This window comes from Phyllostomus discolor, chromosome 9, assembly GCF_004126475.2.
Source record: "Phyllostomus discolor isolate MPI-MPIP mPhyDis1 chromosome 9, mPhyDis1.pri.v3, whole genome shotgun sequence".
Lineage (NCBI taxonomy): Eukaryota > Metazoa > Chordata > Mammalia > Chiroptera > Phyllostomidae > Phyllostomus > Phyllostomus discolor.
Window position 1 is genome coordinate 16,720,024 of NC_040911.2, and position 25,388 is coordinate 16,745,411.

At 47.6% G+C, this 25,388-nt stretch overlaps 1 protein-coding gene and 1 pseudogene across 3 annotated transcripts; one reads left to right on the forward strand and one right to left on the reverse strand.

The window, feature by feature from the left end:
• Positions 1–1,077: 1,077 nt before the first annotated feature.
• MRO (maestro) lies at positions 1,078–22,144 on the forward strand. Of its 3 annotated transcripts, none has more exons than XM_028524833.2 (8): positions 1,078–1,288; positions 5,399–5,518; positions 14,262–14,364; positions 15,276–15,422; positions 16,442–16,624; positions 19,973–20,128; positions 21,076–21,183; positions 21,538–22,144. In XM_028524833.2, exons 3-8 carry the CDS (start codon positions 14,266–14,268, stop codon positions 21,589–21,591), a joined length of 747 nt encoding a protein of 248 aa, XP_028380634.1. In that variant the 5' UTR covers positions 1,078–1,288; positions 5,399–5,518; positions 14,262–14,265; the 3' UTR covers positions 21,592–22,144. The 3 variants fall into 3 exon arrangements, with proteins under 3 accessions (XP_028380634.1, XP_028380633.1, XP_035866096.1); XM_028524832.2 differs by lacking the exon at positions 1,078–1,288 and adding an exon at positions 5,003–5,151; XM_036010203.1 differs by lacking the exon at positions 1,078–1,288 and adding an exon at positions 5,027–5,155.
• LOC114505965 lies at positions 9,324–10,775 on the reverse strand (annotated as a pseudogene).
• Positions 22,145–25,388: the final 3,244 nt, after the last annotated feature.

The following is a 25,388-nucleotide window of genomic DNA, read 5'->3' on the forward strand; positions in this document are numbered from 1 at the left end:
TAAAAGTGTAGGAAAAACAAAGACCTCTAGCTGTCTATTCCAGTAATCCCTGTTGGTTTTTTAAATGGAAAGTAATAAATGCTTCTGGTAGAAAATTCAAACAACACGTAAATGTATACATTTGAACTAAAAGCTTTCTTCCTCATCCAATTACTTCTCCTCAAGGGAAACTCCTTTTAATGATTTCTTGAGATTCTTTCCAGAAAATAAAATTGGCTATCTCAGCATATATTTCTTTAAAAAAATTTACATGCATTGAATTATAATATATTCTCCTTTAAACCCTGCTTTTTCCACTTAATTATATACCTTGAACATCCCTTTGTATCAGCACATCTACTGCATTCTTTTTATCATGCTCCCTGGTACTCGTTGTGTGAGGGCACCCCAATTTGTTTATCTAACCTGTCCCCGGCTGCTGGACATTCCCAACACGGTTTTGCTGTGGCCAACAGTGTTTCAGTGGGCACCTTACTACATTTCTCTGGATGCAGGCCTTCACGTGTGTTCATAAGTTACCCGGGGCCAACCCTCACGGTCACGTAGGCTGTGCGAGGCACAAAGACGTGTGTTACTCGGTGGGATGCTGCAGGTTAGGTCCAGAGGAAGGCACGCGCTAGGTAACGTCCACCACAAACTTAAGCAGAGCCAAGGATGGTGGGGGAGAGGGGTGGAGGGGAGAACAAGGTGAGAAGAGAGAGAGAGGGGTAAGAGAAGGGAAGTCCGTGGGGCTCACGGGTGGCCGTTAGAGCGAGCGGCAGAGCCCACAGGAGGACTCCGGCTGGTCAAAGCAGGAGAGGAAGCAGCGCCCAGTCCCCTGTGCTCCTGCCCCTCAGCCTCCCTGCCCGTCAGAGAGGCATGGGAGGTGACCAAGCAGCGTGAGAATGCTTTGGGGTGTCAGAGGCAGGGACGAAGTGACACAGGGCCGTGCCTGTGGGGCTGATCCGATTCTCTGCCACCGCAGAGCACGTGCAGCTGCCTCCGCGGGCGCTGCAGAATGAGGAAAGGAACGTGAGAACCTTTCAAGTTGGCAACGCCGCCTGGTGTGTGTAATGTATCTGCAGCCATTATCAGGGACAGATAGCCGGGGACGGTCTTGTTCTGTGTTGCCCTCTTGTGATGAAACTAATCTGCTCTATGTTTCATCTTCAAGGGCAACATGCAGCTTGCCACCTCCCCAGCGCGTTTAAAGGACGGCACCGTTCCCGGGGCTGGTCACACGTGCCTTCCTGCAGGATGTGTTCTGAGCCTGGGGCCGGCGGGCCGCCCTCCTCTCCGCTCGGCCCAGGTAAGAAAGGCCGCAACACGCCGGGGTTCATCCGCGTTCTTTTAAACCTTGCAGTTCCACGCAGGTCGTTGGTTGCTATAGCTTTAACCAGTCCGGCTGAACATGTTCACCTAAGTTCATGACTAGTTTTTGGAAGCGCCAGTGTTGGTGACGGCTTGAGAGTAACTAACGTCTCAGGTAGGAAAGGTGTTTATTTGCATTTATTTTATGCTGATTTTATTCCTAAGCCATATGTTTCTTTTGTTTCTTCAGTTTCTTGGGGGATATCTTTTCCTTCTGGGCAGCAAAGTGCTCTTGTTCCGAAAGGACCACCTATTTCAATGTGGCAGGAGGGGTTCATGTTAGGGGTTAATCCGACCATGACCTCTATCCGTCTGCAGGCGCGTCCCAGGGGCTTTGTTCACCTGGATGAGCTCAAGACGGAAGAGCTGACACCTAAACTCTGACGCACAGCATTTCTCTGCATTTTAAATGGGTGCAGCAACGACTCTGCACTCTGTGGGGGCCGTCCCCCTCGGGTCCCGCCCCACTGTTTGACTGGGGCTTCCAGCTCTGTAAGGGTAGAAATGCATGCACTGCTTCTGTAAAGTGACATCTTTCAGGGACGTGGTGGCTTTTCAGCTCTGCCTGTCTCTGGTGGACTGGGCAGTGTCACAGATGTTCATAAAGTAAACGTGGAGATTTGAACCTCTTGACTAGTGGGGTTTTCTGGGTCAAGTGAGTGGCAAACTGCTCTCAGAGGTCATTCCAGGCTGCATGTGAGAGAACTCGAACTCATTCTTGCATCCTGGTGCTAATAATGACAGTCAAGGAGTAAAGTCGGGAGAATGGAAGGCAAGACAGCCAGAAGGAGGGTTGGACAAGGACAGGGCCGAGAGCAGCTTTTTGTTCCGAGAGTTGGTAGAACTGGAGAGCTTTCCGGCTGCTCCCCCATCGCATCTGGGCATCAGGAGGCGGGGCCTCAGGAGGCTCCTCCTTCCCCCTGCCAGAGGGTGTCTGGAACCAAGAGATAATACACCAGGTGCTTCTCCACGTGGCATCTACTTCCTGCAAAGACTTGAGGGAAAAGACCATTGCTTTTCTGTGAAAACCAGCCAGGTGTGTAGTGGAGTGGGGAACGAACAGGGCCCGAGAGGGATGCCAGCTCGCAGCAGACAGCCCTGCGCTCTGCCGTCCGCAGTACAGGTGGCTGGTGGGAGAACTCAGGGATCCTCGGGTTGCCTGGCTCACGGGTCATCGGCTGGGCCCCGCAGCCGTCCTGTGCCTGCCTCCTCGAACACCTTCCGTCTCCATCTCTCCCCGCTGAGCTGTCTTTGAAAAGTCCAGGTACAGGTGCTTTTTCCTTCCCAAAGAGTTTCCTGGTGGACCACCCGTTGCCCCCACCCTCTGTCAGCTCCTCTCTGTGGCACTTGTCGATCCCTACGGACACACGAGACCACGTCTCAACCCCTGTCCCGGCCAGTTCTGCAGGGGGCACGGCCTGAGTGTGGTCCCAGCTGATGAGCACTCTGCCTTGTTGAAACCTGGATCTCAATAAACACTGAAAGAATGCAGAATGAATGAGCGAGAGGCTGGCACTCCTAATTTGTGGTTGAGGAGGTGCTGATTTTATTTTGTTTTGGAAGTAAAGATCAAGAGAGGGTGTGGCCTGGCTGGGGGGGGGGGTATACCCCGAATGAAGATTCCAGGGAGAAACTAAAACCATCCCTTTTCGCCAAGTTCCCCCATGAGACGGTGCAGGATCACGGAAGCAGGGCCTTCTGACAATTCTAACACAGGAGAGAAACCATTTTGACGGGTGACTGTCATTTGTCTTTCTCTCCCAAGTCTAAATTGAAAATGAATCATTGATTGGCTGACTTCTGCCATTTTCGCAGGGAATGTAAATTAAATCATCGCCCTTCCTGACTTTTCCAGTTGCATCAGCCGCCCTGTACTTCTGACGGAAAGAAAATGCTAATTGGAGATGAAAAGAGTTGTTAAACAATCGAATGCATAATTGTGGTGTGTCGAAGGGTGTCATGTCATCTGTAGGTCAACATGTTGCCATCGCGTCATCCAAGGAACTCCTCTCTAATTCCCAGAACTCCCTGAGGCTACATTAGAAGAGTTTTTGTTCTCTGGCCGTCACGTCCTGGTTTGGATGCTTCCCGAGTTTGTGCGGTGCCTGGGAGTCTCTGGGCCGTGAGCTCCGTCCACGGCCTTCCTGGGAAGTGTTTAATTGAGGTGAAGTCGGGTCAGAAAGGCTTCCAAGTACGAGTTCTGGTTCTGCCTCTGCTTTTCTTTGTGGCTTTAAGCAACACAGGGAGGCTTGTTTGTGCTTTAGTTTTCCCATTTGGCAACAGAGAAAAACACTATTTTTCTGTCAAATGCCTCAACACCAAGACTACAAAGAAGCTTCAGACATAAGGGGTGATTCATTGTGAATGTGTTACTCCCACTCTTGGCAGAAAATCCACCTCTGGTTTTGCTGAAAAGATAAAGGCTAATTTGATGCCTTGCTCATCTTTCTCAGTTTCTGTTGACACCACTCCGACTCCGTCTCTGCCTCCGTCTGCCGGCTGCAGACAGGAAGGACAGAAGCAGCTTTCTTCCTCTCCAGAGACAACCCTTTCTCGGCTCCTGGGTCCCGCCCTTGGCCTCTCCCTGCTTCACTGCTCACTGCCTGCCCCACCACACCTCAGGTTTCCCTTCAAGTGGGTTCCTAACCGGCCCCAGCTGCGTTCTGTCTGAGAAAGCGCACGAGAAAACCCAAGTGCCTTTACTTGACCTTGCTGCCTCTTAGAGTCTATTTATTGCTTTCCTTTCGCAGCAAGACATCTCAGTTTCCTCTTTCGACTCAGCCCCTTGGGTTTGCTGGCTTCCTTTGTCCCTCGCTGTTGAAATTGCGTTCACGGAGGTCAGGCGGGGGTGGGGCGGCCTTGTGGGCCCAGTCCAAAGAGGCATTTTTTCTTCCTCATTCTTGGTTTCGCTGGAGCATTAGTTTTCTTTCTGTCCACTTTTTCCCTCCAGCCTTCCCTCCCCATGCACGTGTCCGCTGACCTCCTGGTTGGGTTTCCCAAACCTGCCCCTGCGTGGCACTGTGGCTAGGGGTCTGAGCTCTGATGCCGACCAGCCTGTGGATGGGTTCTGACTCTGCCGGTGGCAAAACGCATGGCCTGTGGGTCTCGGTTTCCCCATCCGTAAAACGGGGTCATAATAAGAGTGCTTACCTCGGGTTTGATGTAGGAATCAAACAAGGTAGTCTATGTAATATTCCAATGTTTGGCACATAGAAATATTTAGTAAATATTATCTATTAGCACAACAACATACTCTAGAGCTTTGAAAGTGTAATTGTTTTTATCCTTTTAGGACATATTGCCCCCTTTATCCCAAACAGGGCCAGACAATAAATAATAATTGATAAATGGATTTGTGCACAGTGTGGGAACATCCAGAGAAGGAGGAATGATGGGGCGGAGGGAGGCTCCCCAATTCTGCATGTACCATGACCTAAGTTCAGGTTTTTTGGTTTGATTTGTTTTACCAATAACTCATTCACATTGTTGAGAGTTTAAATGCGTCCTTTCCGGTCCTGTGTTTGCGAGCAGCAAGGGGCATCGAGAGTTAAAGCTCTAGCTGTTGGTGCTCCAATCAGCCACAATGAGGCCGCCTGGCCCGGAACACAGTGTCCCATCCTTAGATTAGATGCTGCTCTAACAGGATTAAGGAAGAAGGAGGCCCAGCTGCCGCTTTGTGCTCAGGCTGCCTGGAACCCGTCCATTGAGTGATGCCGCCATCTAGTGGCTGCTCGGGGGAACGGTACTGGGCAGAGCCGTTTGCGGAAGAGCCTCGGAATTGCCGTCCATTCTTTAGAAAAAGTGGGTGAGACCCGGGACGAGGGGAAGAATATGGGGGGAAACACCTCAGCACAGGCTTAGAGAAGTAAAGGGGACAAGGGACGCCTGTGTCCACCTAGAACAACCTTGTCGGTATCACCTGGCAATTCCTCCCCCCATCCCAACACCAGCTAAACTTTTTTTTTTCTTTACTTTCCAACACCCTGTGCCGACCTGTTGTCCTCAACAGACCCTGCTTCACCTTCTCATTTCTCTTTTTCTGTGTTAGGAATGCAGGGCTAGGAAAATTGAGCCGAGTCGTCTCATCTGGCTACCACCCCAGGACCAGCGGCCCCAGGACCAGCGCCCCACCTGCTGGCGCCAGCACCTCCCCACGCGACAGCCGCAGGTAAGGGACAGCCGAGACTGCGGCAGGACGAGGCTCCGGTCCACTGGGGCTCCCCAGCCCTTTCAGGACTGTCATGCTGGTCACTGAGAGCAGAGCGCGTTGACATTCTGTGTGTGAACCTGAAGTGGGTGATGTTGACCATGCAGCCTTCCCCACCTTTGTTTCTTTTCACATGCTATTCTAACCCGATCGTTACCAATCTGCCTATGATCAATACACGGATTGTAGGTCATTGTAGTAAGTCAGCACAGCGCTCTAGGATGGAGGGGACTGAAGGGAAGACACCGATGCTGCAAACTGGAGTGTGTGCGTAGGGAGTCGGCACACTGCACGCACTAAGAGCTCGCCGGGTCTTAGAATGCAGTGACGGAAAGTATCGATTCTGGGGCTTCGCTCTGCCGCCACTAGCTATTTGACTTTGGGTGAGTTGTTTATGCTACTCGAAGCCCCCACTACCCTTCTCTGAAGTAGGCAGCATTAGACCTACTCCTCAAGATCATCGTGAAAATTAAATGGCGTACAGAAAAGGCCTCACATTTAAGAGATCGAGACTGGATTTTAGAGCATTCATGGAAGAAGTTGGTTAAAGGAGAGAATGATAAAAGATGATACCTCAAATAATTTATTTTACCTTAAAAGATAGAATTTCCCAATCTTTTTTAAAAACATAGTTTGTTTATTTTTAGGCAGAGGGGAAGGGAGGGAGAGAAACATCAATGTGTGGTTGCCTCTTACATGCCCCACACTGGGGACCTGGCCCACAACCCAGGCATGTGCCCTGACTGGGAATCAAACCAGTGCCCCTTTGGTTCCTAGGCCAGCACTCAACCCACTGAGCCTCACCAGCCAGGGCAGAATTTCCCCATCTTTAATGCAGGAACATAGCCTCTTCTTTGCATATGAATCCACTCATTGGTGTGTTCTGAGTTGTCCTTTTTGCATAAGCCACACACATAATATTTCATTTATAAGTTCTGGTTTCTTTCAGTGTCATGAGAATGTCAAGACATCTGGGAAGACGCTGATAAAATCACTTTCTGCAGAATCATTCTAATTTTAATAATCATTCCAGATTATTAAAACTTTTGCAAAACTTTTAGTGTCCATACCTCATTAAATAGCAATTTTTTAAACAGCATCCCATTGGTGAATCTTTCCAAAACATTCCACCTTGCTTTCATAGAAACAACTTTCTTTGTATGCACATATTTCATGAGTTTCTGTAGCATTTAAATTTCACAGTTACAATAACAAGCCCAGCTGTCATAACCTGATTCCTAGTAAGCTAAGCATATAAGGATGAGTGCAGTAGAAGTTGGGAGTGAGTACTGTCCACCACAAAACTTTTTGGTTCCATTCACAGAGGGCCTGGAACCTGGCTCGTTGCTTAAGCAGAGGTCAGCAAAAGCAGCTTCTCTTGCAGTGTATGCAAAGTGCTAAATATAGTACTCAGCATATACAAATGTGCAACAAATGGTGCAATAAATATTATTGTCACCATTAATATGTTCAGAGTTGACAGGATTGTTAGTAATTGCATAGTTTCTTCCCCTCCTTTTACAGATAAGATCAAAGTATTTTGTAATTTTGACCTTTATAGTATACCTTAGGAAAGTTTGAATCATGAGCCAAAATGGGCTATTTGAATGGAAAAGCCACTGGAAAGAGGCAAAGTTGTGGTGGCCAGGGCCTCAGGGAATCTCCAGGGTGGAGTGAACAGTGTGAGCCAGGTTGATGGAGTCTCAGATACAGCACCCACCTGCCGGCTCTGTGGAGGAGGGCCCAGCAAAGGAATAATGGCATCTACCAGCATTTCTTTCTGGGAGAAAGCTGCCCCTGTGGCATTCTCCCTTAAACCGGACAATTTAGTTCCTCCCCATAGGTCCCTGGTGCCTTTTGAGCTGCTGTCCCAATGCTGGGGCTCAGAGCAAGTGAGTCTGAGTAAGTCCACATGCTGGCCCTTTAAGAGGAATACCTGGACTCCAGAAGCCTCAATCTCACTCAGTCACAGTCCCCTCTGGCTTTTACAGCCAGACGTTATGTGGACTTCTCTTCCCGGCACTGGGACCTCGGGCTGGGGACCCTGGCGTGGGGCCGGGACCTCTTGCTTTTCACAGGACACTTACATCCTTAGTCGTACGACTTCAGTTCACCTAGATTCCAGGCTGTTCTAAATGATGGTTGCTCTGTAGTTTAGCTGTAATTTTGATGTGGTTTGGGGAAAATGTGAGAACTTCATTTACTGACTCCACCATCTGGACCAGAAGCCATTTTGTTTGATTTTTTTAAAGGAAACTTTTTATTTAAGAATAGCATCCAAGAAGAGTGTATAAATCATGTCTGCACAGCTCGATGTAATTTTCATTTTATTTTGAAAGTGAAATTCACTGTGCTTCACAAACACATGCCTTCAATCCCTTGTTCTCTGCAAAGGCCCTGGTGCTCTGACCTGGCTTACCCTGGGTAGGCGGAGCTGCTCCTCTGACCCCGCCCCCTGCCCCCCTTGCCTGGCCTCGGGTTAATGGAGTGTGCCAGTTCTGCGGTTACTCCATCTCCAGGGCCGAGGTTCCAGACACCAGCATGTGTGTAGCATCACGGGGCACCTTGTAAAAATGTGCATTGTGCAGTCCCTGAGCGTCCTGTGATTCAGATCCAATCGTTATGGGCCGGGCCTGCAGTTTATAACAAGCACCCCAGGGCCTCTGGAATAGGAGGTCCAGCCAACTGTGAGAAATGCTCTCCCTGCACCAAAGGTCAAGATGAGCCTGACAACCTGTGAGACGGAACCAGATCAGATTTAATCTTATGATGGAGAGAGGTGGGGTGGCGGGGAGGTGAGAAGGTGGGGAGGCAGGGAGCTGGGGAGCTGGGGAGGTGTTTGCTAGCAGAGGTGGGGAGCCAGCCACGTGCTGAATCTGCCGTGCAGAATGCTCAGCTCTCCTTTACTTTGCCCTGCTTGACAGCTTTTTGTGACATTAGATTCTAGATGTGCCGTTAAGAAGCAACAAGGCTGGTGCTCGGTGGCTGCTGCTGCTTCTTTTTCTTCTTTGACTATCAGTGACATTTTATGTAGGAAATTGCTGTGTATTACATAGGTATTAACTTCCTTTCATCACTTCCCCTAAATAAATCAGAAAGATGAAGAAAAAACATATAAACTCTTAGTTCCTCTAAAGTCTTAGGTTAAAAAAAGAAAAACTTAAGTGGTGCTTCTCCTTTATAAGGATACTGCATTTTAGGGGGAACTCATAGTGTGTCCTTATGCTCACTACGGACTTCTGCTCCTTCCTGGGGTGAAAATGGTCAACATCCCTGCTTCCTTCTAACAAATCCACTTCGTGATTATGATACATTATCATTCCCCACTTGACACCTGCTAAGAAACTTGATTGTTGGGTGCATTTTTCACATGGCAAAAATCCACAGTGGCTTTGTGTGAGCTGCCCAAGTGTCAGAAACATCAGTGTCGATGTTCTAGTTTTGAGAGGGAAAATAGACATGGACATGCAGACACTCCTGGGAAGAACAGACAGAGGAGGGTGTAGTAGGGTGTGCACAGAGTTCGGGAGGATGACGGGCACTACTTGGTTTTGAGTTCTGTGGCCAGCAGCGCCCGAAGACTGGAGTGTAGGCCAGCAGAGAACTCTTCACAGAAAGAAGTGTGGTGGGACCCTGCGGAATGATGGAGCTGGCTTCATTTTGTTCCGAGCAGATGCAGGGAAGGAGGAGCGGCATGGGTTGTCTGCAGTGAGCGGTATCCTGCGTGTGATCACACAGTGAGCGGTACCCTGCGTGTGACCACGTGTGGGCACTTCCGCAAATGCTCCATCAGCCCAGGCTCAGGGAGAAGCGAAAAGAAGCATCCTGTTAAAATAGACTTCCACCTCTAACTCACCCAAGACCCCGGGCTTCCTTAGCTCCATGATTTGCAAGGTCAAAGTGAAGTTCAGAGTTCTGTGTTGCTGGACTGTCTCAAAAGACCTCGTGTTGCCACGACAGCAGCAAGACCACTCAGAAGAGGGTGTATGCCTTGATGATGTTCACATCGTCCACAGGGCGGTCCTGGGAGTTTGCTCCCATCGTTGCTACACGAGTCACCAATCCTACACCCAGCGCTCACAGCCCAAAATGGTGTGTTTGCTGTCAAGCTGCTGGGTGGGAGCTGGGCCCCAAAGAACTGGCTGCCGTTACTATCTGGCCCTGCATTGGTCGCTACAGGAATTCCAGTCCCCGTGAACTTCAAGTCTGGATGAAATTCATCTTCAATTTGCTTGCCCTAGATAGATGCACCACCTCGACCTGTTCCTGTTGGGTCCCTTTCCAGGATCACGAAGTCTTCGATGATTCTATGGGATTTGGTGCCATTGTAGTAACCCTGATGTGCCAACTTAGCAAAGTGCTTACAGGTCTTTGGAGCACGCTTGCCCTACAGCTCCAGCACAATGACCCCATGCTGGAATCCACATATACCCTGGCTACTGGCTGCAGGGAGTCCGGAGACATCGCTGCCACACTGAAGACAGCAGGCTCTTTCTTCCTGGGTGCATGGTCTGGGTGCTTGGCTTCTGACGTGGAGAAGTCTGCCTTGGCTCTGCCGACCCTACGAGAGGAGTTGAGTACAAAGGACTCAGTTTGCTGTCATCCCAAGGGGGACAGGCTTCAAGCATGACTTATTTTATGTCTCAGAAAAGAGAGCGGAGGCCTGTGTTCTCCTTGGTGAGCGGCCCTCAGCCTGAGGAAGCTCTGCTGCCTTCATTTTATTTTTTTAAGATTCTTATTTATTTATTTTTAGAGATGGGGGAGGGAAGGAGAAAGAGAGGAAGAGAAACATCGATGTGGGAGAGAAACATCAACTGGTTGCCTCTTGCAAGCCCCCAACTGGGAACCCAGCCCACAACCCAGGCATGTGCCCTGAGCAGGAATTGAACCAGCGACCTTTCGGTTTGTAGTCCGACACTCAGTCCACTGAGCCACACCAGCCAGGGCAGTTCTGCTTCCTTCAGACTTCCCACATTCATTGTCAGGCTCCTGCCAACTCTGATCCTGAGCATTCAGCCTGAAGAGTGGCAGGTTCAACTGAAACAGAAGGCTGCATGCAGAAAACCCCTGGAAAGAAATCTCCACGCATGGTTTGTTGTTGTTGTTGCATTGTTTTTGTTTCTTGCTCTAGTATGCACTTTTAATGCCTTGATTCTAGAGAGAAATGGTGTTGCAACACCGGTTTCACCCTCTTCATGCGTTGCTTCTCAAAGTGCATTCCCCGCCTCCCAGGATCGGTCACCCGGGAGCTTGTTAGAATGTGAACCTCAGGCCCTGCTCCAGACGTACAGAACCCAGGCTTCTGGGGAATCTGTGTTTTAACAAGTCTCCCAGGTGATTCTGATGCACACTCAGATGTGAGAACCACGGGCCGAATGGAGAGCTTATGGGAATGCCTTTACTCAAACAAACAAAGTATCTTGTGAATTGGTGGGGCTGCAGTCTCCTGGGGTTTTATTGGGTTCCTCATTGCAGCAGCGAGAGGAGGTCAGCTGACCAGGGAGGAAGGAGAAACGGGGCTGGAGGAGAAGAGGCACCTCCATGGACCTCTCACTGTCTTCCGCCCGTGAGAGCATTACCAAAACCAGCTGAGGGGTGGGAGGCGAAGATGGTGGACAAACCAAATCCCCATGCACCTCCAGGTCAGCCAGAGCCGAAGGCCCAGAACATGGCTGTGTAACAGGGCTGCACTCTACCAGCTACCTGCATTTAAATAAGCTCAGGACTCAGGAACAATCAGGCTCATGGACATGGACAACAGTGTGGTGATTGAGGGGACGGGCAGTATAAAGGAGACAAATGATAATGAAAAAATACAATAAAAAAAATAAAAAATGAAAAAAAAAAAGAATAATCAATAGGATGGCCACACACCATACAAAAAAATGGACTCAAAATGGATCAACAATCTAAATATACCCAATGCTATAAAAATTCTAGAAGAAAACATAAGGGTGAATCTTTATGACGTTGGGTTTGGCAATGGATTCCTAGACACACCACTGAAACCATGAACGACAACACTGAAAACAGATAAATTAGACTTCATCAAAATGAAAAACTACGGTGTATCAAAAGACATTAAGAAAGTAAAAAGACAACCTATAGAGGGAAAACTAGTTTTGGGTCATTTATCTAATAAAGGCCTACTATCCAGAAGAAACAAAGAACTCTACAACTCAAAAGCAAAGAGATAAACCGCCCACTAAAACATGGGCGAAGGACTTGAACAGACACTTCTTTGAAAAAGGTACACGAACCACCAACAAGCACACAGAAAGGTGCCATTCGTCGTTAGGGAAGCACAGGCCAAACCCACAACGACATGTCACTTCGTACCCACCAGAGTGGATATAACAGGAGTTCAAAGACCTGGAAAATAACAACTGCTGGTGATGTGGAGAAACTGGAATCCGTGTGCATTGCTGATGGAAATGTCGAATGTGCAGCCCCTGTGGAGAACAGCTTGGCGGTGCCTCAAAAAGATAAACATAGAGTTGCCATCTGAGTTAGTAGCTCCTCTCCCAGGTGTGCACCCTGGAGAACTGAAAGCAAATACCCAAACAAATCCTTGTATGCCGGTGCTCACAGCAGCACTACTCACAATAACCAGAGCATGGAAACAACCCGAGTGTCTGTCAGCAGACAGAAGGATAAACAAAATGTGGTATGGCTGTGTAATGGAATATTACCCAGGCATGAAAAGGCATGAAACACCAGTACATGATCCAGCATGGAGGAACCTCAGAAAAATTATGTGATGAGAAAAAGCCAGACATAAAAGGTCACAATGTTGAATGACTCCATTTAGAAAGAGTATCCAGAACAGGTAAATTCATAGAGACAGAAAACAGATTAATGGTTGCTGGGGAGAGGGCAGAATGGGGAGTAACTTCTTAATGGGTAGGGGGTTTCCCTGTGGAAAGTTCAGGACTAAATAGAGGTGGTGGTTGTACGACACTGTTAATATGGTTGATTGTATGTTGTGGGGATTTTACCCCAATACAAAAAATGAATGGTGTGCTCTTATCTACAAAAGACAATTGAAACTAAACTCTAGTGGTCAAAGTCCTTCCCAGCAGGTCTTTACTGCCTGCAGCCTCATCTGTCACTGTTCTCCGAGTTTGATCCTGTTCACAAATCCCACTGGAATCCCAGCGTGTCCAACACACCCTGTGTCTCCCGAAGGCTCACTCCTGAGCCCTGGGAGGCCTCCGCCAGCCGCTGCAGCCGCCGTCCTCTTGATTCTTGTAGCTCTTAACTGCTCACCCTCGCACTCGAAGTGTGGTCCTGGGGCCAGAAGCCTTCATGTCCCCTCAGAGCTTATCAGAAAGGCACAATCTGGGGCCCCCACCCCAGACCCACTGAGTCCAAATGTGCATTTTTTAAAAAGATTTTATTTATTTATTTTTGGAGAGGGAAGGGAGGGAGAGAGAGAGAGAGAGAGAGAGAGAGAGAGAAACATCAATGTGCGGTTGCTGGGGGCCGTGGCCTGCAACCCAAGCATGTGCCTTGACTGGGAATCGAACCTGCGATGCTTTGGTTCGCAGCCTGAGCTCAATCCACTGAGCTATGCCAGCCAGGGCTTGAATCTGCATTTTAACAAGACCTTCTGATGATTCAAATGCCCCTTAAAGTCTGAGAAGCGCTGGTTTCTACCAGAGGCCTGCAGTTAGGCTGGAGGCCAGAATCACTCTTCAAGCTGTGTTTATTTATAATACACATTTTAAATAGTATATACACTTGGTAGAATGACAGACTCTAAGTATAGATATATGTATATGTGTGTATATATATATATATATATATATATATATAATTTTTAAGTAGTAAAAAAATAAGCCTCCCTTCTGCCTCAGTTGCTCAGATTTCTTACCCAGAGGCAGCTTTTGTTCAAGGTTCCTGGTTACTCTTCCGTGTTCTGTGCACCTGCAAGCAAACATGTACCGACTGATTTCCCTCCCCTGCTCCGTGTTTGCACGAACGGCAGTGCACTTACACACTGAGTTGTCCTTCTCACTCCACCTTTCACTGCGGAGATCGTTTTAGCACGCAGACGGCACAACACTTTTTTAACGGCTGAAAAGTGGCCGTCTGTGGTTGTATAGTCGTCGTACACGTGTGTAAGTTCTCTGTGGTACAACTGTTCAAGGACATTAGGTCGTTCCTTGCAAAGCTTTGCTGCCTCTCCCTCAGGAATATCTTTGAGCACGGGACGTGTCCGTGTATGAAGGAGTTGCTGAAAGATATGTGCATTTTAACATTGTAAGAGACATAAAAATCTCCTCTAAAAGGCAGAAAGAGTTGATCTTCTTGGGGAGCCTTAAAGGATTTTTCAGGCTACTTTTTTATTTCAACTCTCTGTGGGTGGGACCCAGTATCTGTTTTGTTTGTTTGTTTGTTGTTTGGTGACTTTGATACAGGAAGACTGTGGGATGGATCGGAAACCAGGGGCACACGAACCCTGTACTGTGATTCCTCCTGGGCCGCCCAGAATTGCTCTTTATCTTTTTATGTGGCCACTTAATCTCCTCACCAAGGTGACAGGTTCCTAAGGACAGGCCTCGGGGAGGTTGTTTCTTTACATTTCTGCCTTGTCGCAATGCTTTGTACGATGATGCTGGTGGATGGTGAGGCTGATGATGAGACTTCAAAGAGTATTAGTGGCTCATATGATGGTTTGGTTTGTTTTTTTTTTTTTCAGCTCCATGGACCAAACACAAAGAAGAATGCTGGGCCAGCTCCTTCCCATCCCCGCCACCCAGCCCAAGAAGAAAAGGACATGGATGACATCTTTCTTTTCCAAGGTCTGACACAAAATATTGTGAATAAATGTCCCTCCCCAGCAGCCACCTTGTGACTCAGGTGCTTGCCTGGTCTGCATCCATTCAGCTGAAGTCCCTTCTTCTACACAATGTCTGGTGACAGCTCTTTAAACAGGGACAGGGTGTTTATAGAATCACAAGACGATGAGTTGGGATGAATGTAGCTTGCTGCGAAATTCATAATGAAAATATAGACGGAACCACAGTGAATACTTAGAGATAACAGTGAGACTCGGTAATCACTCAAACACCAAGTGGGGCTGTTGCTCCGGTCTCCAGCTCCCCACCCTATAACCAAGGATGGCAAAGAGGTGGCTTTTTCTGGGACATTATCTGCATCTCGTGTCGCCTGGCCCTGACTCCAGGGCACGCGGCCATACCCTGTGCTGTGCAGGTCCCGGGGCCCCCCGGTATCAGGGTCCGTGCATGAGCACACCGCGGAGATAACCCAGCTCTCACCCTGCGGTTCTTGGTGACCAGGCCTCCATGTGCAGGGTTCTGGGTCGCCACACGGCACTGCTCAATTGTGTCCTTCTTCTGCATTTCTTCTCCTAGTCTTAATTAGGAAGTTAACTATGCAGGTCAAACTAATATACAGGATGGGGGGAAAGTAGGTTTACTGCTGTGAGCAGGCAAAACACAGTTTATTGTTGTATTGTTATTTATTAATTCTTGTATCATTTTCCAAACGAACAGCTGTGAACCTACTTTTGCCCCACCCTGTATTCCCAACAAAAAAATCCAGTGACTTTCGATGGAGAGAGAGTGTGCAGAAGGAATGTGTACAGTTGAGCTGGCCACACAGGATCCTGTCTTGAGGGAGGGGATTGCGGTTGGGGCTGGGAATGACTCTGCACACTCCCAAATCAACACATTTTTGACTCCCCACCCAGGTCTCATGGAAACTGAGGTTCCAGAAGTGGGAGCCTCTGAAGAATGTGTTTTTCATCCTGGCAGAAAGGGCCCGGGACCCCAGTGCTAGAAAGCGTCTCATGGCCATGAGAGGTCTGGGGACCATAGCCCGTGAGAAACCCCACAAGGTAGGTCAGGAAGGTCGCCTGCCGTCCCCAGGACTGGGCTCTGGAGCCTCAGGTACCAGTCGTCATTGCCATGTAACTGCTCACCCGGACCTGGCAGGAGCCCAGGTATGGCGTAGCTAGGTCCCCTGCTCAGGGTCCCTCGAGGCTGCCGTCAAGGTTTGGGCCAGATTACATTCCTTCCTGAAGCTCAGGGTCCTCATTCTGGCTCACATGGCTGTTGGAAGAATGCAGTGCCTTCCAGCTGTAGAACCGAGGTCCTTGTGTCCAGGCTGGCCGTCAGTCGGCGAGGGGCCACTCTTAGCTCCTAGGGGCTGCCCACTCACAGTATGGTAGCTTACTTCTTCAAGGTCAGCAGGAGAGTGTCCCCCTGCCTCTCTGCTCAGAAGGAAACATAATGTAAGTAACCATGGGAGTGACATCCATGAATGTTGTCATGTTCAATAGGCTAGATGCAAATCAGCAGTTCCTCCCACCCTCGGGGGAAGGAGACTGCACAGGGACGTGACTCATTTGGGGTCATCTTAGGGTCATCACACCTCAGTATTATCAGCCTTGGGAAATAGAGTTGCTGGCAGGATTAGCGCACAGCTGGACGTAATCCTCTTTGGTAAATTCAATTTATTTTCTAATAACTTATGCTTGTTTAGTAAAAATGTTTCCCCCACTTCCTCCTTTAGCATCTGTCAACTTCAGTGACCATTTCTTCTTGTCCCCGGTATGCCTCAAAAACCTAGGTTATCCAGCCCACCACCCTCCTTGACGCACCCCGCCTACCCTCGTCCGCCCATGGGCCATGCTTCCACATTGCTCTCTGCTCTCCCTCTAAGACTGACTTGGGCTCCTGGGTCAGGTTCACGGGAGTGCTTGTCTTCTGATGGGCGTTGTTGTGGCAGATCCCAAAGAAAACCATAATCTCTTAGTTCAAGTCCTAGGTGGTTGGACAATTAGAAGTAGAGTTGCTTTTCAACTCACGGGGAGCAATTCCTGTGAAACTCATGCTTTTGCAATCTTGATCACAGGTGAGAAAGTATAAGAAAATTATGCTAGACCTGCTGGTCCACGGATTATATGACCCCATGAGCTGTGACGTCATCCAGGAGAGCATGAAGTCGCTGACCATCATCCTGGGCAAGATCCAAGGGAAAGGCTTGGGCTCCTTCTTCGTAGACATCACTCTTCAGACCAGGACTCTATTAGATGATGTAAGTGAGGTGGCTCAGAAAAATCACTGGTTACAGAAATCCGAGTGCGATTAGACATGTGAGCCTGGGTGGTGTGGTGCTCAGGGGACAAGATGCCTATTATTATTTATTTATTAACAAATCTTTTTAACAAATTAAGTGTATTGGGGTGACATGCTTAAAATGTCCATATTACCCCAAGCAGTATATAGATTTAGTGCAATCTTCATTGAAATCCCAAAGACATTTTAAAAATGAATAAAATAAAAAAAATCGGATTTGCACGGACCCCCAAATGTTACAGAACAGACCTGGGGGGAGGTGAACAATATACTATTACAAATGGACCCACCCTTGAGCTCTGGGGGTCCCCCACCACGTACTAGGTTGACCTTGCCCACTGCCAGGGAAAGATGTCTCTCAATACCAGAGTTTGGTGAAAAGGAACGGGATTACTTATTTAAAGAATTATACAAATTTAAGAGTAATGATTTAATGTCTTCATTGAGATCCCAAAGTCCTTCAGAATACCCACAAATGCACAGTCCTTTCTTCCCCCTCTGCCTAGTCCAGGGTACCGTATCTCAGAAAAAGAAATAGAAGTCCGTGGTTCTTCTCTGCCCAAGCCACATGGTCCCAAAAAGAAGCCACATGGCTGCTCTGCCCGGGTTTAAATCCCAGTGCCAATCTTCCTCTGCTGCACCATTTTCAACTCCTCCCACAATTGGCCACAGCTGCCAGCATCCCCGTATTCTTCCAGCTTTACTGGGCTGCCATAGTAAGTCTGGGCAGGTGTGGTGGTGTGGTGTGGAGCCAATTATCTCCAAGCTCTCACGCAGGCTCTATAACCAGGAGGAGTTGCCTACTCCCATCCCCCTGGCTCAGAGCATGGCCACAGCTGTTTAACGTATCTATGAAACCAGTTAAAGGTTATAGATATGTTAAACGACCATTCTAGAGGTTAGCTGCAAAACTGTTGCTATTCAAAACAACTCTCAATGGCCCTGCTCCCTGCGCCCCATCGCCCAACTCAGACTTGTGGGGGTGAGGACATCGTGTGTGTGTGTGTATATATATATATATGTATATGTGTATACACACATATATATATTCTAATATCTCCTGAATGCCGAGTTCTGGACCCCATTACAAATCCCTATTTGGGGCCCTGCCTTGGCTGCACCCTGTTACACAGGGACCCCAAACAGTCAAAGCAATTCTGAAAAAAACAAACAAACAAATAGAGTTGCAGGTATTACACCACCTGACTTCAGATTATGCTACAGAGCAATAACAATTAGAACAGCATAGTACTGGAAGTACAACAGACCCACAGACCAATAGAACAGAACTGGGAGCCCAGACATAAAACCACATGTATACGGGCAAATAATTTTTGACAAAGGCACCAAAAACACACAGTGGAGAAAAGAAACCCTCTTCAGTAGATGGTGCTGGGAGAATTGAAAAGCCACATGCAAAAGAATGAAACTAGACTACAGTTTGTCCCCATGTACAAAAATTAATTCAAAATCAAAGACCTAAATATAAGATCTAAATAAGTTACACAGAAGAAAACATAGGTACTAAACTTATAGCCGTTTATCTTAGAGAAGACTTTATGACTGACCCCCAAGGCAAGGGAAGTAAAGACAAAACTAAATGAATGGGACTGTATCAAACAGATGTTACTAAGAGACTGGGACTGCACTGATGGAAGACATCAAGAAGAATAGGATTCCAAAAACACCCCCCAAGCTGCCACTGTAAGTGAGAAGTGGTTATATGTACACCGATGATGAGGATGATGGTGGCCACACCACCATGTAGTCAATGCTCTCTTATAAATGTAGCAATAATAACAGTTGGTATCTCAGGGGCCTATACTGTGTGGCAGGCATGGTGCTCGGCAATTGACATAGATTATGTCACATAATCTTCACAATAACCCTGGGAGGTGGGCGTTCTTACTATCTTCACTTTGTAGATGAAGAAACTAAGGCACAGAGAGCTTAGGTAACTTGTGGAAGGTTCACAGAGCCAGTAGGTGGGTATGAAACCAGGCTCGCTGACTCCAGGCTACTGTACTCTTAACTGCCAGGTGACAAGACAAGCTAAGCCAAAAGGGCACTGATGAAACTCTTGAAAATGTTAGGGCTCTGAGATACCTTCCTTCTAAACTAACCTGTAAGCCCACTGCAGTAACACACACACACACACACACACACACACACACACACACACAGCAGTGAAGAACTTACAACACAAAAGCAATTTCTGGATGCGTCACATGGGCTAACCAATATTTTAAATATTTCACCAAATCATCAGCGGTCTCCAGTCTCACCACATTGCTGTGATTCCCAGTCCTAGGTTGCTCCTTTAGCCCAAGGAGCCTCCTCCCAGGCCTGTCCCCTCTGGTTCACCTGAGGCTGGACAGGACCAGGAAACACTGACACAAAAGCCCCTGCACCAAGAGTCAGGTGGCTTCTTCGTTACTTGACAATGTGACCCTGGCCCTCAGTTTCCTCACCTGGGAAGGGAGATACTTTGGATCAGAAAGCCTGCCTTGGACAGGAAGAAAGGGCTGAACCCACTGACATGCACCCAGGGACAAAACAGCTGGTCAGACTCACAGCAGGGAGAGCTGGCTGGGTGTTGGGGAATAAACGTAACTGTTACTTCTATCACCGATGGGAGAAATTCAGACCAAAGGTAAGAGAGATGACCTGGCAAAAATGCTGGGAGGAATAAACAGAGAATGGGTCAAATGCATTATGGAGCAGCCAAAAAAAAAAAAAAAAGCAACAACAAAAAATTCGTTTATCTATTGACTTAGAAAGCGCTCCCAGCTATATTGTTTGATGGAAAAAATGAAGGTGCAGAGCAATGGCATGGGATGCTTTTACTTTTGTAAAAACATTGCAAAGGACTGTCTAATACCTGCTTTTTCTTAGTTTTCTGGAGGGATACACACAAAATCCACTCTAGTAGCTTGTGGGGAGGAACATTTCATGGCAGGTTGAGAGGGGTAGGAAAAAGACTGGCTTTTAGAGATCAACCCTTCTGGTTATTTTGAATTTTGAACCACATTAACATATTTTATCTCCAGAACAGTAAGTAATGAAGGAAAAAGGGGGGTCTGGAAGTAGCACTAGGGATCCCCAAGTCGAATCCTCTTCTCTGCTGGTGAAGAGGTTCATTGAAGAACCTCTTCATTACTCTCTGTCCCATCCCCCACCCCAGCCAGCCACGTGTGCGGGCTGGATCTGAGCCCCACTGCCCCCAACCCGCTGTGGTTTCCTCCCATGCAGTTGCCTGTTTGTAATGACCTGGGTTTTGTTGTTTTGTTCCCCGGGGAACCCGCAGGAGCATGACAGCCTGAGATACTCGGCCTTTGTCTTGTTCGGGCAGTTGGCTGCCTTCGCTGGGCGGAAATGGAAGAAATTTTTCACCTACCAAGTTAAGCAGACTCAGGATTCCCTCCTGATCCATTTAAAGGATAGAAATCCCCAGGTTGCCAAGGTGAGTCCCCGACTCTGCAACCACCTGCCAGAAACCTCTGTGCCGTGGGCCCAGGGAGCCTCAGTGCAGCCCTGTCGGGTCCAGACGCCAGGCTCTCAGCTCCAGCCAGTTCAGCTACAAACACCGAGCAGCACACCGCGTGAATCCTGGAGAAAGTGCCCCCTCGCTGTGGGATCGCTCTCGGAGAAGGCGTGTTGCTTCCCACCTGCGCCTGCCCCACCTGCCCAGTCCCAGCCCCTGGCGGTGCTGGAGGAGTTCAGGTCAATGGAGAGGATGCAGAGAGGCTCGGGTTTAAGCCAAGGGGCAGCCGTCCACATACCAAGGACATTTATCCCGGCCTGTTAGCTTTTGTCGGTGCATCTAGTGTAGACTTCCTGTTCCTCGCCACTCAATTTCCTATGGAGCTTTCGTTTTATTCTTGGAGAAAATGTGTCCTAACAGGGTCGAATCAACCTCAGGGCTGCTTTGGACTGGGACTGGGTGGTGGTTTCAAAGCCATTGGGAACAAAGGGTTTCACCAAATCACTTGTCTTCTTTAAGTTGGGGTGGGGAGAGAGAGAGAGAGAGATGGAAAGAGAGAGAGAGAGAAGAGAGAGAGAAGAGAGAGAGAGAGAGATTAGGGAGGTTAGCTTTAGGAATCCAATACCACTTTGGATGGGACAATAAATGTCCTTCCCACCAGCCCCAAATTATAGACGTGGTTCAAGTTTTCAAACTTCCTGCAGACCCTTTCACACTCTCAGTGGCCTCCAGACCCCAGATCGGGTGCCGTCCTCTTCCTTGGTTGGGATTATAGAATTCTCTGGTAAAGCATGTGATTGTCTAACCACTATGCTCTACACCTGAAAGTAATACAAAGTAATAGCAAATGTAAACTCTAACTGAAAACAAATAGAAAGAATTCTCTGATGTTTTTGACAATAAGATGATAATATTATTTTTCTCAGGCTTGCAAAGCCACGTTTCGAGCCTGCTCTCCCTATCTGAGACAGAGGAGGGAACACAGCTTCCAGAGTGGGGAAGATCAAAGGAACCCCAAGCTCTGCTGGCAGCTGGTGAGTGAGCCAGGGTGGGGGGACCCTCTCAGAGGTCACTGCCATCCCGGTATTAATGCAGAGAGTGGCAGGGCACCAAGGAGTTTGCCCTTCCCCCTATAATGTTTCAATTGTAATTGACCCATAATGCTGAGTAAGTGACAAAACACCTGGAAGACTAGAAACAAAATGTACTGGCAGTTCCATTCCACATCATCTGATGGCCCCAGCAATGATGCCTCCGACTCTGAGGATGTGCAGGTCACAGGTCCTCATGCTCTGCATTGGACAATGGTCTGCATTCTGTAGTCGGGGCGGTGGCGGGGGGGTTCGTTGACTCCCTGCCTCACCTGTGCCTTCGCTAATCTCTTTCAGAGCCACTGCCATCCAGAGCTCCTGCAGTACTTCTATGCCAATAAAATTCTGTGAACGCGGAGCCGCAGGGGAATGGTTCCACTTGAGCCCTTTGCAGGGGGTGGGGGCTGCTATTGCCCTCTTCTAACTCTTCAGATGTTTCTGCTTGCCTCTTGTGACTGTAACAGGAAAGGGGGTGCTGGGAGGGCAGTTAGTGGCAAAAATAACACTGCAGAACTGTACGATTATATCCCAAGTAAGTCTGAATTGCTTCCACACGTCAGTTCCTCCCATACACGTTTGATGAGAAGGAACATGCTTTCTTCAAAACATGTAAAGTCTGTGTTGATTCCGTGCTTGCGTCTCAGCTTTTTCCTTGTGCTCAACATGGTCACTTATCTTCTATTCTCCATTTTATTTTAATTTCTGAGGCTTAGAAGAATAACATGCATCTTAAGTAATTTTTAACCTCCTATGGATACATTGCTATTTGCTCCTGATACATTTTTTTGGTAAGACCCATTTAAAGTTGGTGAAGGTCCCGGGGAGGTGGTTTGGAGGGGTGTCTTCAGTTTCTCATGATCCTCACCAGCCATCGCCTCCAGCATTCCTAACAAGAATTAATGAAGGGAACAAATCCATACAGCATGTGTTGAAAGACCTCAGGCTGATGCTAAACACGTGGAATACTATGAAGTCACCTTTATTGAGAATGTTTATAATTTATCGAGCACTAAGTTTTATTTAATACAACAACACGATGAGAAAGGTACTGTTATTATCTTTATTTTGTGGATCGAAAACCGAGGCGCGAGGGTATGAAATAACTTGCCCAAAATGACCCAATAAATGATGGAGCCAGAATTCAAACCCAGGTGGTCTGACTTTTGGAGCCAACATTCAACCGTCATGCGGTACTGCCTTGTTATAGGATAACTGATGGATGGTTAGAAATATGAAAAAATAAAAATTAAAAAAAAAACCCACAGCTCCTGCGCTTCTCTTTAACTCAACTTTTTTTAATGTACTAAGTACACGTTTTTATTAAGTTAATTTGTGAGTTAAGTATATATTTTTATTAATTGCCTCTTAGCTATTATGTCAATTTTTTGGCGATCAATCCTTGTTACATGAGAAGTCACGGCACTCTCATAGAAGGTTGCAAGAAAAATCTCTTTGTCCCTCCCACCTTCCTTCCAACCAGATTGCTACCAGAACTTCTCCTATACAAAGTCTGATATTACCACTGAACTTGGCATTCAGGTCATACCCTGGACTATGTCCATGTTGAAAATGGAAAACACAAGAGAGTCATAGACGCTACAGAGGGATCTTGATGTCATTCTTAGAACGAGGAGCTCAGTTTTCAGCGCCAGGTGTCTAGAGACAGGACCGAGTGACACAGATGAGGGGTGAGGGGTGTCCCGGGAGAGAGAAGGTTGTGGGTGGTGACAGAAGGGGGAGCAGGAGCCAGGAATGAATGGGTTTTCTTTCTTCTTGTTTTGTGCTGGGGGCTCCCAGGTGTAAATCTGGCCTTGCCACTTACCAGTGTGAACCTGGGTAGGTTATCTCACCAGGCCTCAGTTTGCTGACCTGTGGAAGGGACATAATAACCCAACTCTAGATTTGCTTTGCTACAAAAATTCATTTGATCACACTGAACACGTGGCACAGTTCTTGGCACCTGGAAGATATTCACTTTTTTCTCCTCACTTCTAATATGCTCTTCAGATATTGCTTCTTCTCTTCTTGGAATTGCCCGGGTCTTCTGAGAGGTCCACTCTGGCTTACACTATGGGGATTTCAGTATTACCTTGGTTCTCCCCAAGGAATGATTGTATCAATAGTGCTAAGGGCAGCCCTGCATCCTGCTTCTCACCAGAACCCCAAGAGTGTAGCTTTGACTTTACGGGATTGTAAATAGATGCCGATGCCTTGACCAAGCATGAGTCTGTCTCCTCATAGGTTTGGGAGTGACTCAATACATTTAAATGAGTGCAAGAGTCATAACTGAATGCATACAGCATGTTGTTCTCTCCCACTGGGCTCTTGTAGGGGTGCTGTGAATGCTCAGGGCAGGAGCAGTCCCTTTTATGCTCCCCAAATTCCCAAAATGGCTCACAAGCTCCATTCATTCTGTCCTGAGGGCCCCAACAGCTCCAATAATAGTTCTCCTTGGTATCTTTTGGGTGATCTGGTTAACAATTAATGGCTCCACCTTCTGTTTTCAAGTGTGACCCCTGCAATCATGTTCCTCTCAAGCTAATGAATTCCCTGCAGCAGTGGGCAAACGTTAACCGGGTAATGGCCCGAGTGTCCCTTGGCAAGAAGAAAATGTTTTTGAGAAGTGTAGATCAGAGAGTTAAAATGTGATTTCCTAAGCCACGCTGCTCGAGGCATGTGCCTCTGTCATAACAGAAATGCGGTCGGAAATTCAAAGCTCTTCAACATCTCGTGTTGACTGCACCCGCAGATGCAGCCTCCATGGAGGGGAGAAGCTGTTCCCAGATGTGACCTTGTGCGTGCCGGAAGGACACGTGACTTGGTGCAGAAAACCTGGCTTTGCACCCTGACATCATCTCTTAACCTGCTGGTTACCTTCAGCAAGTCAGATAACCTCTCAGAACCTCCGTTGTTTCATCCGCAAAATGGGAGGGAAACCCGCCACACAGGATATTCCGATGATCGAATGAGACAGGCTGAGTAAACGGCAAAATGTTACCCCGAGAAATGAGGTGTCTCTATTTACGTGGCAGCCACCCATTATTGGAGACTATCTGTACAAGGCAAAGGGTGAGAAGAATGAAATATAATACTGACACAGACCCCAATTTAAAAGCAGCAATCAACATGTGAGAATCTGCCCTGGCTGGCGTAGCTCAGTGGATTTAGCGCGGGCTGCGAACCAAAGCATCACAGGTTCCATTCCCAGTCAGGGCACATGCCTGGGTTGCAGGCCACGGCCCCCAGCAACCGCACATTGATGTTTCTCTCTCTCTGTCTCCCTCCCTTCCCTCTCTAAAAATAAATAAATAAATAAAAATGTAAGAATCTTAAAAATGTAAAAATGGTAGAATTAGGTATATAGCCCATTGTTTTACAGAAAGATGTTCCTCTGGATAACAAGTACCCCCATGACAATGTGGAACAGAATTCAGTTTTCAGACTTAACAGGTATCTATTTTGTACCGTTTAGTTATGCCCAAACTCTCCAATATGCTAGGGAGAGGAACATTCAGAAATTGTGGAAAACCTGGTTCTCTTCCTTGGGATCGCTCTAATACGGAAATCAAACTTAACTGCAAATGCGTATGATTTTGTTAGGGAAGAGTAAGTGTTCACGTGTTTGGATTTAAAACAGTTTATTTACTGGACTCGCATAAGAATGGGCAGAGTGAGCCAGGGAATCCGCACCACGTGCAGAGGGCTGGATTAGATTAACCCAAAGCCAGTGAGCTCATTTTACAATTTGAATGAGCAAATTCAATTTCCTGAACTAAAATTTTATGATTTGAGGGGGCAAACACAATTCCTTGTATTAAACATGGTTTGCTTGTTTGCGTGGCTATCCTATGTCATCTGTAGTGCTTCTCATTAACTAGCAGTAAACAAAGACAGACTTTTATTATGAAGGCAATGGCAGATGCACAATGAGATCTGTTTAATCTTAAAAGACCTTTGGCCTACCTGGATCTGTGTTTATACCTGGACCTAACTACATATCGATGAGCCTCCTTGCTCTTATCTTTCTCCAGAAAAAGAATGGGTGGCCCAGCATTTTGGATTTCACAAAGCTTTTTATCACAGCCAATCTGGGAGGTGGGCAAGGGGAAGGGAGATGAGGGACACTTGTCATAGTGTCAACAATAAAC